At 44.7% G+C, this 17,345-nt stretch overlaps 1 protein-coding gene across 2 annotated transcripts in view; it reads left to right on the top strand.

Annotated features, from left to right (window-relative positions):
- The first annotated feature begins 861 nt into the window (after positions 1 to 861).
- Positions 862 to 17,345, top strand: part of FNTB (farnesyltransferase, CAAX box, beta) — an 84,912-nt gene continuing 68,428 nt past the window's right edge. Inside the window, exon 1 of one of the 2 annotated variants that reach the window (XM_033425508.2) lies at positions 862 to 1,337. In XM_033425508.2, coding sequence (XP_033281399.1) covers positions 1,194 to 1,337 — 144 coding nt within the window. In that variant the 5' untranslated portion in view covers positions 862 to 1,193. The remainder of the gene's footprint in view (positions 1,338 to 17,345) is intronic. The other variant, XM_004262129.3, reaches the window with a different exon arrangement.

Raw genomic sequence — 17,345 nt, forward strand, 5'->3', positions numbered from 1 at the left:
TCATGAGGCGCTTCCCCATGTTGTTCACACGGATGTCTCCTTGTCATCCTTCAGGTCTCGGCTTACATGTCACTTACTCAGAGAGGCTTGGCCAGACCACCCAATCTAATTAGTCCCCTCCTCGTTTACTTTCTCTCATAGACCCTGTCATTTTTCTTCATACAATTCATCACTAGTGTTCACAGAGTTTTTAGTGTTCGTTCACTTAATTCTATCAATTCCATTAGGCTGTAAGGTTCTCAAGGGCGGGGGGGACGCTGTTTGTTTTGTTCACTTTTGTATCCTTGAGGCCTAGCACGGGTGCCTGACATGTAGTAGGTGCTCTATAAAAAAAACTGCTGAATAAATGAACGAATGCTTCCATGGTTGTTTCACTTACACTTGTCCCTTCTACTGAGTTTTAGTTCCTGCTACTGCACTGTAACCCCCAAATTGATAGAATTGCAGTGCCACTTCCCTCCATCACTGACTACTGCGGTGGCAATTCCTTTGTGGGGAAGCTGCTGGCTTCTCCTGGGCGATTGTCATGTACCCAAAGGTGTGCAATAATTCTGTTCATAATAGTATGACTGAGGCAATCAGGAGAGCTGTCAGAAATGCCTTTTTAAAAGTTACCCACGGGCTTCCCTGGTGGTGCAGTGGTTGACAGTCCGCCTGCCGATGCAGGGGACATGGGTTCGCGCCCCGGTCCGGGAAGATCCCACATGCCGCGGAGCGGCTGGGCCCGTGAGCCATGGCCGCTGAGCCATGGCCGCTGAGCCTGCGCGCCCGGAGCCTGTGCTCCACAGCGGGAGAGGCCACAACAGTGAGAGGCCTGCGTACTGCAAAAAAAAAAAAAAAAAAAGTTACCCTCATTGGGTTCTTGGGCACCCGAAACTGTGAACTACTGACATAAGTAGGTGAGAATGAGCAGAATGTTGAAAAGGTGTGTGTGTGGGAAATGAAATTCAGATGTACACATGCTTCCTTGCGCGCCAGGAAACTGAGCCTCTTGCAGCAGCTCCTCTGCCCAATGGGGGGCGGCAGCATTCCAGCAACTCACTCCCTGAGGTTGTGTAGGCGACAGGAGCGATTCGCGTTCAAAATCTTTTGACTCTACCCGCTCTCCGTAGCGCCTTAGCCCGCTAGAGTTTCAAGGCGCGTTGTTCTTTGACGAAGCTGAGTCCTATACACCGCCTGCTGCTTTCCAGAGCATGGCTTCTCCGAGTTCCTTCACCTACTGTTGCCCTCCATCTTCCTCCCCTGTCTGGTCAGAGCCGCTGTACAGTCTGAGGCCCGAGCACGCGCGGGAGCGGTTGCAGGACGACTCGGTAGAAACAGTCACGTCCACGGAACAGGTGAGCTGGCTTGACTGGGCGAGGCGCCCGCGCGGGGGCTTCTGGGAGCGGGAGTCTGGTCCTCAGGGCCGCCGGGGTGCGGAACCCACCCGGGAACTACAGCTCCCACAGTGCTCCGCGGCGCCCCCCCCCCCACCTCTGGGACGCTCCCGGCGCCCAGGCTTGGGCTGGAGAGTGGAATGCTTGTGGGGCCGGTTGGGGAGGGGTAGTTGTCAAGGTTGGAGGGAGAGGACAGTACCTGGGCCCCCTCTGCCTTAGGGAGCGGAGAGAATCTTGTTCTGTTCCTGGAGGACTGAAGCAGCCCGGGTGGGTCGGACAGCCCACTCCATTTTGCCAGACATCGGGAGGTTCTCGTATGGATAATGCACTTTCCCCACCCTGCTTATAGTTTTGGGACATAGAGGGGAAAAGAAGTGGCCAGACTGCGGTCATGCCATTCCATGATGTTTAATTTATGACCCACAGTGCCAGGTTTGACGCCTGCCTCGTGGGGGGACATTTTAGTAGCCATTCAATCATTTGAGCACCAGCAGTGTGTTGGTCACAATGTGGAACAATGGAAATGCAAAGAAATAAAACAGCCCCTGATCAGGAGCATGGTTGGGGAAGACAGAGAGAAAAACAGCACAGTTTGGGAAGTGCTGTAATAAGAGTGTGAATTTTGTACTACTTGCCATTCACTGAGGCCTCGAAGTAGATGGGACCTATCACTTTGAAACGTGTTTGCGGAATGAGTAGTGAATTATAGTTTTGTTTTTCTTCTCGTTCCTCAATTGGAATTGGTCCCAAGTTAGTTACTGTGGAAATGGTTACCCATCTGTCACTAGGAGAAGTGATCAGAATGATTTTTTTTAGCACTAACAAGTAAGCATCAGGCTGCTTACTAAAATAAGATCTCTTAGTAAGATCAATCCCTAGGCTTAATCTTGGAGGGACCTGCTTTGATTTTCATGCCTGAGGTTGGAAGCCTCAGTTTTGGCAAAAATCAGTAATGATAATTATTATATTGCATATTTATGACTAAAATAACAAAAGCAAGGGCTTGAATACACACGTATACACATAGTAGCAGAGGGAATATTTTAACTGGAGATTTAAGTTTCATGGGTTTTAGGGTAGAAAGGAAACTTACCTTTTGAATCTAGCTTCCCAGGTTAGTTAGCCCACCAGTGTGTCCTTCTACAGAAATCTTATGCAAAAAATTGCAAAGAAATCTCCCATCAATGAAAAAGCTACTACAGGATCTTTGCAGTATTCCTAAGTGATGGATTGTTGAGTGGATTCAGGTCAAGCCTTTTTCTTTTTATCTGACCTAAGACTATGGGGTCACCTTTTGCGTAGTTAACTGAATTGACCCAGCAGATGAGGCTATGGATAGATAAAATGTTAGTGGAGAAAATGGAATCAGAATTTGGTCTAATTTGCGGACCAGAACAGAGACTTCCATGGTTAGAGGGGTAAGTCAAAAACAGGAGCATCACCAGGAGCTGTACTGATCTGCTCTTTCTCTTTTGCTTACACTATTTTTGCAGTCACATGCCCTGCTTAGTTCCTATGACGGACAAAGCAGCACTTATGTTCTAAGTGCTTAGATATAATGAGCGATGCAGAAATGGATGCAACAAGGTACTGGCCTGCAAAAGGGTTGGCCAAGGTCTGGGCCAGGTGTGGAAACTAGGTTCTGATATGGAGCACTGGTACTGTAGGATGTCTTTCAGATCTAGGCCCAACTGTGTGGTGGATAGCAAAGCATCTTATACTTCTTTTCCGTGTCATTATTCCAGCTCACGTTTTAAAAGTCTAGGATAAACTGTTCCAGATCATAGGAAGATAACATGGTATCTCATTCTCATGGCTTCCTCAATGTTTTAATAATCATTATAGTGTCCATTTATTGGGTTCCATACCCAATAAATGCTCTCCATACATTGTGTCATTCAATCCTTACACATTTTACAGATGAGAAGACTGAGTCTTATAGAAGGACTAGGTTGGTAGGTTAATGATGATATAGTCATAAGAAGAAACAACCTTGCTAGGAGTTGTTTACAGAAGACACTGCTGTTATTCCTTTGGTTCTGACTGAAGATTCCACTTATTCTTAGGGGTTTGCTGACAGCACTCAATTTTGTGCCATTGCCAATAAAAAATGCTTGTCACCTGCTTCCTGTCTGATTATCAGGAGCCTATTTATTTGCTTAACAATGATTTGATAGTAGGAGTGAAACCTCTGAACAGTGGAAAGAGTCCTTAGCTATGGGTTCTTCTGTTCCATTCATTCATTTTCATTCATGCAACAAATACGTGAGTGCCTTCTTTGTGCCAGGCACTGTTCTAGACACTGGGTATAAGGGAGTGAACAAAAGAGGCCAAGTGGACGCCTTTATGAAACTTTTGTTCTAGGCCAGAGAGGCAGTCAATTAAAAAGGGGAAAAAATATCTATCCATCCATCTATCTATCTAATGTTAGAGAGAAGTGCTGTGGAGAAAAATACAGCAAGATAAGGGAGATAGATGTGCCAGGCATGGGTGGGATAGGAGCAAGGGAGGTTTTTATATAAGGTGGTAAAGGAAACCTCTGCTGATGTAACGTTTTAGCTGAGAGCTGAAGTAGGTGAGGGGACAAGCCATGTGTGTATCTGGGGGAAAAGCATTCTGGGCAGAGAAGGCAGCAAGTACAAAGGACCTGAGGCAGGGTGTGCCTGGTGAGTGGAGAGCTACTGAGTAGAGAGGTTAGCAAACAGAACAGGAGATAAGGTTGGATCTCGTAATTTCAGATACACTGATTGAGATGGGAAGCCATTAGGCTGAATAGCTTCCATTTACCTCCCCAGATTCACTCTACCCTTTTCTACCCTGCTCTGTAGATGTGCCCCAGGAGGTGGACCTGCACTGACAGGCAACCTTGCTTTCTGCCTTCTGTTTGCATTTGGCCATGGGGAGTATTGATAGGGGATGAGAGTGAGGGAGAAGGATGAGATTGGCATATATATTCCCTTCCCGCAGGATTGTGTGGGCGGGAGTGTCTCTAGACTTAAGGTCACATCTCCAATTAGGTGCCTTCTCCGTGGAGCTCTCTGTCTCCCTCTCTACCCCTTCTCTTCACATTTCGGGTCTAGAAGGGGGTGAAGTACCCTTGTGTTGCTAGCCCCTGTGTTATGATATGAACTCTCCTCAAATCACCCACTTTGAATGTGCCATCTGTTTCCTACCAGGAGTCAGACTGATCTATGATTGAAGGGTTTTGACACAATCTGTTGAGCATTTCAGCAGGCTCATTTAGGTCGCTGTTGAGAGTAGATTGTGAGGAGGCCAGCGTGGGTGCAGGGAAACCAGTTAGTGGCTGTTGCAGTACTGCAGGTGACACGTGATGGCAGCTTCGCTCAGGGCTGTGGTAGTAGACGTAATGAGCAGTGGTGAGATTCTGGGTATCTTTTGAAGGTCTCTGTTGTGACAGGCTGTTTTATTTCTTGACAAGCTGATGAATTTGATGCTCGGAGAACCTTTTATGACTCCAGAAAGCAAGATGTGGTTGTATTATTAGCGATTGTCTTCCTTTTTTGTGCCACCTGCAGTCACCCCATTGCAAATGCTCTGTGATTCAGGCCGGTAGGGTAATACCGGTACAATCTCAGAGGTAGCAGGTTTGCCAACAACAGTTGTTACTGAAGGTACTACTTTTGTTTTCCCTTTAGACTGCCCTTGAACAGGGGCAGAAACATTCTCCATTTGAAATGGCATGATGTCATTATACGACATTCAGTCAAGTGCCAGTCAACTCTGGGGGGAATCTAGAAGAATTATTTGTCTCAGTCAAAATTCTTTTCTCTTAGAGGGGGAAAAAAAAAAAAGAATATGCCGGAAGCAATCACAGAATGACTCAGCAGAGCATGTAATGAAGTGCTAAATTATAACTGCATTGCATGAGGATTTCAGGGAGTGGAAGCCGATCTGTTGTGGGGTGAGGCGGTCAGGACAACTTCATGGAGGTTGTGGGACTCGGCTTAGGCTGTAAAGGATGGAGTTAGGGCGGCAGCCATGCCAGTGGGAGGAGCCGTTACGAGGGAAAGACCAGGTTGGCTGTGGTAGGGAATTAGGTCAGCTGGATGGGTGGGGCTGACCTGATGACGAGTGAGTGCTGGTGGCGGGTGGGGACAGGATGGAGAGCCAGGCTAAAGAGCTGGCTGCAAGTGACGGGCATTGCACCACTGCAGATCCTGAAGGAGGGAACATTAGGGATCCAGAAATGAATCCCGAGCTCCTGCTGTTGACTTGTTTCGAGTTCTAGTATCTGAAAGATTATTAAACAGAGGTGGAGCAAATCCCTAAATATAGTCACACTAACTAGATTTTTATGCTTCTGATAGATGGGACCAGAGCTCTGCTTGTTAAGTGGTCAGTAGGCTAGCTATGTGAATCAATTTTATCTTATTGAAATTCAGCATATACCATGTTGCCCAACTATTAGAAAGTGCAAATATCAAAATTTCCCCATTTTCCCTATTAAAAAGTCCCCTAAAGTGTTTTTTGGTCAACTCGAGAATACACATACTATTAGGTATGTAGGTAAACGAACCAAAGGCTTGTTTACACGATTTGCATTTTAAATTTAGGTACCTGTGCCTGTTTAAAATCGCATACTTTATAAAATCACACTAATTTAGAAATATTGTTCTTTCTCCTCCTCATAAATTCATAGAATATTTGTCTTCAAACTCTTCACATCCATCTTTGACCTTTGTGTTTTTACCATCACTGGAGCTGTACTTTGGATCAGTGAATATGATTTTGCAGACCACACTTTCAGTTTTTTGAGATACATCCCTTTTAAATATGGGGAAGATATTGAATATTTTATCACAAATTACAATTCTAATTCTTTTACAGTGTGTCCAGTTGGTGCATATCTTTGATCATCGCAACTTAAACACTTTATTAACTTTTAAAGTGATCTTTAAAAGGGTTTACAGTGGCAGTTTGCACGTGCAAGTGTGAGTTCATATCCCCAGGAATTAAATCTGTGTTTAATTTGTCTCCTTTCATTGATACCATCAGCTGACTTCTGTAGGCAGCCAACACCAGACCTTGACTGAGGTTGTTTCAGGATGATGTGTCAACCCCAACTCGTACTTTGTATTCAAAATAAAGAATTGAAAGAACTCCCCACAGCAAGAGTTAACTTTGTAAGGATTTCTTATAAGGTGACTTGTTTTTTCTGAGGGATAATTTTTTTTTAGGAAGAATCTTTTTCTTATAGTTAATCTATTAATGATTCTTTTACCACATCTTCAGCATTAGCATGAGTCTCAGGCAGCAAATCTGCTTTCTGGAAGGGTCCTCCTCTGGGAGAGAGGGGGAGATGTAGGGAGAAGGGAAGGTCTATGGTACGAAAGTTGGTGCATCACGAGATTTGCTTTAGATAGAAGCTGTGAAAGAGAAAATTCTAAATGCATTTGTTGTTTTTTTACCACTCAGCTATGAATGGATATTATTCTGTGCTTCCGATTGGATTTCTAGAAGAATTCCAGGAGCTATGTTTTAAACAGAGCTGTCAAGAATGCAGGCAGATGGTTAGATCTGCATCTATGTTGCCATGGCACCTAAGTCTTGGGGACGTGGGTGCAGTCACTTCATCTCTGACCCCTAGATTCTCACATAATCCCTCCATCGTTGAAAACCACAAAGTAATATACATACTAGTTTATGGCATGTACACAGACTATACACACACACAAATATATATTTATTAGTTTATATTATATAAAGATACATGTGCATATGCTTCCACATAAATATATAGTAGGGGAGGAAAAAACCTTTTCCTCTACCCGGCTGAGGTTCTCTAGCTGGGGCCCTGTAAATTAGACTGACCAAAGACAGATTAACAAGAGAAAAATAAACAGAAATTTATTAACATGTGCATTGTTGTGTATACATGGGAGCACCTATCGATGAGTCACCCAAAGGGGTAGTTAGAACTTGAGTTTATATGCCATTTTAGGCTAAAACAAAGAAAAGGGTTTGGGGCTTCTGGGTTGGGGAGACAACTTATGTTTCCCCTAAGTCCAGGAAAAGTATGGTAAACAAGAGTTGTTTAGTAAGGTTTGTTATTCGGATTCAAGTCCGTGCCTTCTCCATAGATAAGAGTTGTTTGGAGTCCTCCACTTCCTGGTGTGGAGAGGGAGACATCTTTACAAAAGGAAACGTAATGCCCTGTTTTTAGAGCTTTTCCTTCACCTCCTGGTTATCAATGGCCTTTAGCTCAGAATAATCCATATGCCAACGAGGCATATTTTGGGATGGCATATTCTAGGACTCCTCAATATGTATAATCTTACTTCGGCAAACGCAAAACCATTCTGTACGTAGCAACGACTAGCCTGTGCCCCGTCAGAAGCAGGGGTAAACTTCTGACAAACTAATAGACTTACCTCTGAACTCTTGTGTTCCCCTTTCGCCATATCCTAAGTGATCAAGTGCCTCATGACTGGAAAAGTGAGAGATGTACTGTTAGGACTAAGTTATGTTATAAAGAGGCTTGGGAGGGCAAGCAAGGGTTTTCTAGGTACGTCTCTACTGGAGAGTTAGAATGGCTGGGTTGTAGGGTCTGTGCCTTTTCAGTGTTATTACCTGCTGCCATGTTGCCCTCCATAGTGACTCTAGTAATTTAAGCACTAGTTAGTGGTGTACTGGAGATCTATTTTGTCCACATCCTCTCTAAGACTTGATATTGTTGGTGGTCAGCGGTCTTAATTTGGGAAAAATAGTATCTTTTACATATGTTCCAAATATCTTCCCCTAGGCTCTTGTTTGCCTTTAACCTTGCTTATATTTATGTTCTTCTTTGTCTTTTTCCTTATAGTTTGGGCTTTTTGAAGAAATCTTTATCCCAAGAATATAAAGATATTCTCCTATATTGCTGTTTTAATGACTTGACTCAAGTTTTTCATGTTCAAATTTAATCAACCTGGAATTTATTTATTATTTTTAGGATCAGAGATAGGAAGTAATTTTTACACTAGCAACACTTACTGTCCATGTTTTTTCCTTTGATATTAGAATTTCCCATCTCTGCCTTAAACCAAGTTTTCATATATGCATGGGCTTTTAGGAATTCTTTAATGAAACATGCTGTTAGAGGAGGATTGTTGACTATTATAGCACAGTGATGATAAGCACCTGTCCTTTGAATGAGGCAGGTTACTGCTGATAACATAGCCTGTGGATCTGTAGGCCATTGGGAACTTTTTTCTAGTGTTCATTTTGGTTTATGATTTAAACTTAGTTTTCCTTCGTTACTTCTGGAACACCTGATGTTAAAACAAGGTTTTTTTTTTTAAGGGAATTGGCAGTGAGGGCAGTGGGTCTCAAACCTGGCTGACCATTAGAATCACCTGGGGAGCTTTTGGTCTTGCCCACCACCCCGGGTTGTACCCTAGACCAATTAAAACAGAACCTTTGGGGCTTCTCTGGTGGCGCAGTGATTGGGAGTCCACCTGCCGATGCAGGGGACGCGGGTTCGTGCCCCGGTCCGGGAGGATCCCGCGTGCCACGGAGCGGCTGGGCCCGTGGGCCATTGCCGCTGGGCCTGCGCGTCCGGAGCCTGTGCTCCGCAACGGGAGAGGCCACAGCGGTGAGAGGCCCGCGTACCGCAAAAAAAAAAAAACAAAAAAAACCCACAACCTTTGAGGGTGGGACCCAGGCATCAGTATTTTTTAAGCTCCTCAGGTAATTCTAATATGCAGCCAGGGTTGAGAACCCATGGTTCATAAGGGATCTCAGCCTTGATAGAGAGGATTGCCAGCTGGTTAAGGAGACTAGGTCAACTCTGACCTCCCTCTGAATTTTTGTACTCAAAGTATTAGGATATTTGTTCAGAGGAATGTTTTACCTTCTCACCTTCGTTTATCCTTTGCTAATTAAGAAGAAGAAAAGTGTGGTGAGCAGGTTAAAAAAAAAACCAGCAATAAGTTAAGAAAGTCCTGGGCTTCCCTGGTGGCGCAGTGGTTGACAGTCCGCCTGCCGATGCAGGGGACGCAGGTTCGTGCCCCGGTCTGGGAGGATCCCACATGCCGCGGAGCGGCTGGGCCCGTGAGCCATGGCCGCTGAGCCTGCGTGTCCGGAGCCTGTGCTCCGCAACGGGAGAGGCCACAACAGTGAGAGGCCCGCGTACCGCAAAAAAAAAAAAAAAAAAAAAAGAAAGTTCTATTTGACGTCAAACTCAAGCATCAGCCTCTGAGCTGAAATCCAGTGACTGTTACCACTACTAAAAAAAAAACCTTTGATATATCAAACATTAGCATGCATCAGAATCCTCTGGAGGACTTGTTAAAAAGAATCCTCTGGGTGGGCCCCATCCCAGTAGTTTCTGATTCTATACGTCTATGACCTGAGAGTTTACATATTTAACAAGATCAGCTTGGTTGCAGGTAAACTGCCTCTGAGCTACTTGATCTAATGGTTGCTATTGCTGGTTTTTTAATCCATTCTCCTATTGATGGACAACTGAGCTGTTGCCAGATTTTGGATATAATGAATAATGCTGCTATAAACATTCTCGTAGAAGTCTTTTTATGATCATGTGTTTTCATGGGTAAAAACCTACAGGTGGAATCGTTGGATCACAGGGTAGGTGTATGTTTAGTTTTAAACGAAACTGCTGGCCTTTTCCAGAGTGATCAGACATGTTACACTCTCATCAGCAATGTGTGAGGGCTCTGGTTCCTCTACATCCTTGCCAACATTTGGTGTTTTCCCTCTTTTCAACTTTAGTCATTCTGCTGGTGGGTGTGGAGAGGTATTGTTAAAGAAAAAATTATTCATGACACTTGTTAAAGGAAGACTTTGTTCAAGGAGGACTGCTATGATGGGGTTTTGCAGTAGGGGAGAGAGATTGGGCTCAAGTCTGAAAACAGCAAGGAAAGGTGGGAATTTATAGCCAAGGAGCAAGGTGGGGGGATTGGTGGATGGTATATTAGTAAGAGGAATCATCAAAGGTAGGTGGGGAATCTGGCTAAACTGATTTAAAAGGATTCCTTGTGAAGGCAGGCCAAGGTGGTCAAACATCACTGGGGGATGGTGGAGGATGAGGAACCTGATCAGATAGTGGGGATGGGGGATTCTGGCTAAACCAACTTAGCAGGATTCTTGCTAAAAATAGGTGATAGGATGATGGACATGGAAGTATAAAAGTCAAGGCCTAGCAGTGGTTGAGAGTCCGCCTGCCGATGCAGGGGGCATGGGTTCGTGCCCCAGTCTGGGAAGATCCCACATGCCGTGGAGCGGCTGGGCCCGTGAACCATGGCCGCTGAGCCTGCGCGTCCGGAGCCTGTGCTCCACAGTGGGAGAGGCCACAACAGTGAGAGGCCCACGTACCGCAAAAAAAAAAAAAAAAAAAAAAAAAAAAGTCAAGGCCTAGTCGGGAGGAGGATTCAGAGGAGACTGACTAAAGTTTGGTCAAGGAAAGTCTCTGCCGGTGTCACACTGTAGAGTATTTTGCTTTTAAATTGACAGAAACACTCTCTAATTGGTTTAAACCTTTATTTAGCTACTATACATATAAAGTACTGGTGTGTGTGTGTGCAGATGTATTTGACTTTTCAAAAATCTTTCTTATACCTAGATAAAGTTGTGATGGAATCTTGGTTCCTCTAACTTTTTATTACAAAAAATGTCAAATATACAGAAAAATTGACAGTATCTGTTTGTCCTCCACCTAATCCCCCCTGCTCTGCCATATAAACTGTTCAAGGATAAATTTTAAAAGAAGATAAAATCACGACTCACACAAATATAAAATGAACACATGTCCAAGATTTTATTTGACTCATGGACCCAGTAAGATATTACAACTAGTTCAGACAGGAACTCAACATACCACCTTTGAAGTCAGATAGGGATGCTGAAGTAAATTTGCAAATGGATGCAAAACTGGGCAATATTCATTATACTTGCATTTACAAGTACTTCCATTTTACTAGATACAATTTGTATTTCTGTGGACAGAAATTGTTTGCATCACTATCAGTTTTCTGCAAATTCTACCTCTACAGAATTGTGAGATAGTCTTGTCAAGGACAAAAGTGGAGGGACTTCCCTGGCGGTCCAGTGGTTAAAGACTTCTTGCTTCCACCACAGGGGACATGGGTTCCATCCCTGGTCGGGGGAACTAAGATCTCACATGCCGTGCAGCTTGGCACCACCCCCCCCCCACAAAAAAAAAGGACAAAGGTGGAGATAACCCAGTTGAAACCATGCAACTCAGATTGGGACTCAAACCCAGCCAAAACTCGGTTTGGGACTTCAGCCCACGAGGCTGGGACTTGAACCTGGCCAAAACCCACAGTCTTCCAACTGAGATCAGACACCTGGTTTCAGAACTTAATGAAGCTCAGGTTCTTGATGTCTCATCGCAGAAAGAATTCAGTGAGAGAGAAAGTGATAGATAAGAAGTGGATTTATTTAGAGAGAACCACACTCCACAGAGGGTGGGCCATCTCAGAAGGCCAGAGTGGCACCAGGGTAAGGGGTTGTCAGTTTTTATAGGGGTGGGTAATTTCATAGGCTGATGAGTGGGAGGGGTATTCCAGCTATTTGGGGAAGGGGCGGGGATTTCTAATTTTTAAAACAATTTATTTATAGTTGGCTGCGTTATCTTCGCGCAGCGGGGCTACTCTTCATTGTGGTGCTTGGGCTTCTCATTGTGGTGGCTTCTCTTGTTGTGGAGCACAGGTTCTAGGCGCACGGGCTTCAGTAGTTGCGGCTCACAGGCTCAGTAGCTGTGACGCACAGGCTCAGTAGTTGTGGCGCACGGGCCTAGTTGCTCCGCGGCATGTGGGATCTTCCCGGACCAGGGCTCAAACCCATGCCCCCTGCATTGGCAGGCGGATTCTTAACCACTGCACCACCAGGGAAGCCCCCGCCCACTTTTTGATCCTTATGGTCAGTCTTAGAACTGTCTTGGTGCCTGTGGGTGTGTCATTTAGCTTCCTGATGTGTTACAATGAGTGTATACTGAGACTCAAGGTCTAGTGGAAGTTGACTTGTCTGCCATCTTGGACCCATTTGGTTCTAATCAGTTTATGTCATGTCCTCCGGCTATGTCATTCTTTCATGGGTAGTGCCTTGCCCCCTTCCCTCCTGTTTCATTCCCCCCTCAGAGATTTTATCCCGTATTCCTTTTTTTTTTTTTTTGCGGTACGTGGGCCTCTCACTGTTGTGGCCTCTCACTGTTGTGGCCTCTCCTATTGCGGAGCACAGGCTCTGGACGCGCAGGCTCAGCGGCCATGGCTTACGGGCCCAGCCGCTCCGTGGCATGTGGGATCCTCCTGGACCGGGGCACGAACCTGTGTCCCTGCATCGGCAGGCGGACTCTCAACCACTGCACCACCAGGGAAGCCCCTATCCCATATTCTTATGGGAAGCAGAAGGGCGATGGTCCGTCTTCTGTAACTGCTTCACCCTGCCTGTCAGGGAGTAAAAATCTCTGGATGCCTGATCTAGGGGCCCCAGGGGGCAATACAGCTCCTTGTTCTAAGTCAGTATGGGCTGGAGTCCTCGCATAGCCATCATCTTGGTGTGGAACTGTTGTAACTGCTTCCAAGGTCTTTCTGTGAATCTCCTTGATGATGAAGCACTTTTTGTAACAGCATCAGAGTACAAAAATATCAGTAAATGACAAAAGGCATGGTTAAACATCTGGTAACAGTGTAATCGATAAAGAAATGTGGTTATAATAGCCAGAGTTACAAATGATTACATTTAACTTAACATACGAAATAATCCTAGTTAAATATTTCTCTCTGAGATACCTCAGGGGCCCTCTACCCCAAAGTTAGCTGGAAATCAAAAGAAACAATTAAAATTTGACATTTGGGAAGCTTGTCAAAAAGTTTCAAAACACTTGGTCAAATAAGATCATAGGTCACTGTGAGACAATACTTATTCCCTAACTAAAGTTACAGGAGATCTCAAAAACAAATACAGATCACTTAAAAGGCAAAGAAACATACCAAATCCAGTCTTGTCCCAGCCCATTCCCAGCAAAATCCATTTACCCAACTAAATTTAATCCAGTCTTAGAAAATCCTGATCATGTATAACTCTTTTCGATATTCTTCATTCTTCACACCTTCTTTTACTAAAAACACATATCTTACTTTTCTTAAAAGTTTTTTTCACATTGAGTTACTTGTTGACAAAGTTGTAACAGAAAAAGGTCTTATTTGACCTCTAATAAACCTAGGTACAACAGAAGGATTATACTTGACATTGATCATTGATGACTCTAACAGGTCTGTGTTAATCAAACCAACAAGCTTAAGCCACCTTCAATACCAGATATCAGTTTAGTACTGAATATTTTTCAGATGACATGAACCTGAAATGCATTCTGGCCAGATTATTTTCTATTTCTGAGTATTTATATAAACACTTAATTTTTTTTTTAGCCAGTTAAGTAGAGCTCTTTTACGAATTCATTTTTGGCAATATCACACGCCCACAACACACATATAGATACATATGAACACACAAACAAACACAGAGGCCTCATAGTTCCCATTCCAAAATTTCAGTCCTGAGTCAGATACAACATAAAACCTATCAGTTACAAGGGGTTGGATTCAAATTGGGCTTCTGGCAGATGGAACAAATCAAGGTCACCTTATGTCGATGGTTAAACCCTTTTTACTAGTGTTTACAGAAAAGACACTTAGGATTTCTATTTATCCTTGACAAGTCAAGTTCTAAATTACTTTACCCTCTTTTTTAAAATTTGCGTTTAAAAAGATGGCAGAGATAAGGGTTCCTGAGAAGACCAGATAGGACATTTGCATCTCAAAGATACTGGCAAGTTCCTCCTAGGATGACTGTTTCCCCTTTGTTTAACACTTACAAGTCTCTTAAGATAAATAGGGAAGGTTTGGGGAGTGGTAAAAGGATTGGTGGGTTTTGGATTATTTTTGGAGCCACACCTCCGGTCCTGTAAAGACTACATTTGTAAAACAAGGGCAGTCTTGTTTTCTTTCTCAGAGAATTGGGTGGTTACCTCAATGATATTGAAGGACTGACATACCCATTCATTTAAGTTGGAAAGTTTTACTTTTCCTCATTTAGTTTAGGGGAGAAGGCCTCTTCCAAAATTCCTATCAGGCTCTGAATATCAGCTATGGTTAGTTTAGTCAGACCAGTGGCCTCCTGTTTTGGTAATCTATTTACAAACAATTTTGAGGATCTTCCCTAGGTTTAAGAAATTTGTACCTTATATTTAGACGCTATATAACCCTTTTTACTTAATAACCACTGGCTGGATACCTTTGGCCAAGCCCAGAACCTCGATAGTCCACATTCCAGGGTCTACTGTCTTCTATTTTAGCTTCAGATTATCTGTTCCTTGTTGCTTTTTGTTAGAACCATTTGGTGATGAGGGTGGTTCCCTTGCCCCTCAAGAAACAGAGTGGCCCCTAACTTAGTTAATAAATCTCTTCCCATTAAAGGGATGGGACAGTCAGGCACAAACAAGAAGGAATATAAAAACAGCTGGCCATTGATCTTGCACAAAAGGGGTTCCAGGAAGGTGTGCCCCTGTCTCTTCCCTAACAACCCCATTATTCCTTATGATTGCTAAGGTTTCCAATCCTTTGGGTTAAGACCAAGGTTGCATCAGTGTCGTTAAGAAATCCTGTCATGTGGCCCACGACATCAGTGACCACCCAAGGCTCTACATTAGTTATGTAGATGGTATCTCTGGGCAGAGCCACTTTCGGCCTTGGGCCCCTTCAGTCTTCTGATTGCAAAACCATCAATGACTGAGGGCCCCCCCCCCCCCCCCCCCCCCGCCCCGGTCGCTCTCTGGCGTAAGGGCCATTCCCTCTTCCAATGCCCTGGCTGTTTGCAAAGGGCACATTGATCACAATCCTCCCTCCAGTCTGTTGTATCCACACAGGGTACACTGGCCTTGTATGGCTACCCATGGGCCTTGTGGTCTGCCAGGGCCAGGTTGGCCCAGAAAAGCCAACTTCCCCTTTGGTGGTCTCTGAGTGGACAAAGCCACTGCCGTCATCTGGGCCTTTTGCACATTTCTCTGGGTGCGTTCAGCCTTTTCGACCATATCCCTATTACCGAAAACCAAATAAGCCAATTGGAACAAATTGTTCATCAGAGTCTGAGGACCAGCAGTTGTTTTCTGAATTTTGCTCCTGATGTCTGGGTCAGACTGGGCTATGAAATGCATAGCCAAAAGGGCCTGTACCTGGGGGGAGAAGGGAACCACGTTCCTTCGGGATCCATGGCCCTGTAGGGTGGGTCAGTTAAAATGTACTCAGTGTACTTCCTAGAGTTATCCCTCCAAGCTACACATGCCTTAAATTCCTTTTGGGTTCCATTGCCTAGATACAAGGCCATGGAAATTTGAACACAGGGTACTTCACTCAATTTTAAATTTCCTAACTCATATTGCGGCCAAACCTGATTACATAACCTACTAAGTTTTTTCCGTTTAATTCCTGTTGTCCAAATCTTTCCCAATCCCAGAATATATGGCCCAGAGGGGTATTGGTTGGGATTAATGCAGCCTGACCCATTTTAGACAAGCTCCTGAGCTGTCCAAAACTCCACTCTTAAGTAAAATCCACCGTGCAATTTGGTGAAGATTTGCACTTATGACTTTAGATGCTGTCCCTTCCAGGGTAGTCTCCCAACCAGGTGTTAGTGCCCAAAAAGTTGTCACAAAGAAACAGCATAGAAGACATCCCCAATGGTGTTGATAATGAGTGGGAGTTGGTCTAGCTATAAGTTGGGAATAAAGGGTCAGCATTTATGGGGCTTCCCTGGTGGCGCAGTGGTTGGGAGTCCGCCTGCCGATGCAGGGGACACAGGTTCGTGCTCCGATCTGGGAAGATCCCACATGCCATGGAGCGGCTGGGCTCGTGGGCCATGGCCGCTGAGCCTGCGCATCCGGAGCCTATGCTCCGCAGTGGGAGAGGCCACAACAGTGAGAGGCCCGCGTACAGCAAAAAAAAAAAAAAAAAAAGGGTCAGCACTTGTAAGCGTCAGAGGGAGGGGAGTAAAAGCAATAAAAGGTACACCTTGGTGGTCACACAGGTTTTCTGGGGTTAATGGAAGAAAGAAAGAAACGGAGTAGGAATGAACAAGAATGCAAGAATGTAGGAGAAAAACCTCAGAGTCAGGGAGATGAGTATAGAGATTAACAATTCTGTCCTGGATCTGCTGTTGCATATGCACAAGCAACAGGATTGACCTTCCGGTCAAAAATGAGCAGACACTGGCAGAGCGTCCTCCCCAGTATACTGGGTCGCAGCATCACAAGGGCCTCTTTAGGATCAAAACCTAACTCTCAACATTCTTACCTTATCACCATCCCTTCGTGGTTGCCAGCTGAAACCATGCACCTCAGATTGGGCCTTGAACCCACGTGGCGGGACTCGAACCCGGCCAAAAACCTGATTGGGACTTGAACCCACGAGGCTGGGACTTGAACCTGGCCAAAACCAGGGTTCACACAAATCAGAATTAGGAAGAACCAGGGTTCTTCCAACTGAGATCACACACCTGGTTTTAGGACTTAATGAAGCTCAGGTTCTTGATGTCTCATCGCAGAAAGAATTCAGTGAGAGACAAAGTGATAGGTAAGAAGTGGATTTAGGGACTTCCCTGGTGGTGCAGTGGTTGAAGATCCACCTGCCAATGTAGGAGACACAGGTTCAATCCCTGGTCCGGGAAGATCCCATATGCCATGGAGCAACTAAGCCTGTGTGCCACAACTACTGAGCCTGCACTCTAGGGCCCGCGAGCCACAGCTACAGAGCCCATGTGCCACAACTACTGTAGCCCGCGTGCCTAGAGCCTGTGCTCCGCCCCTGCTTACCACAACTAGAGAAAGCCCTGGGCACAGCAACAAAGACCCAACGCAGCCAAAACATAATAAATAAATAAATAAATTTATTTTTTAAAAAAAAGAAGTAGATTTATTTAGAGAGAAACACACTC

Source organism: Orcinus orca, chromosome 2 (assembly GCF_937001465.1).
Source record: "Orcinus orca chromosome 2, mOrcOrc1.1, whole genome shotgun sequence".
In the NCBI taxonomy this organism is placed as follows: Eukaryota; Metazoa; Chordata; class Mammalia; order Artiodactyla; family Delphinidae; genus Orcinus; species Orcinus orca.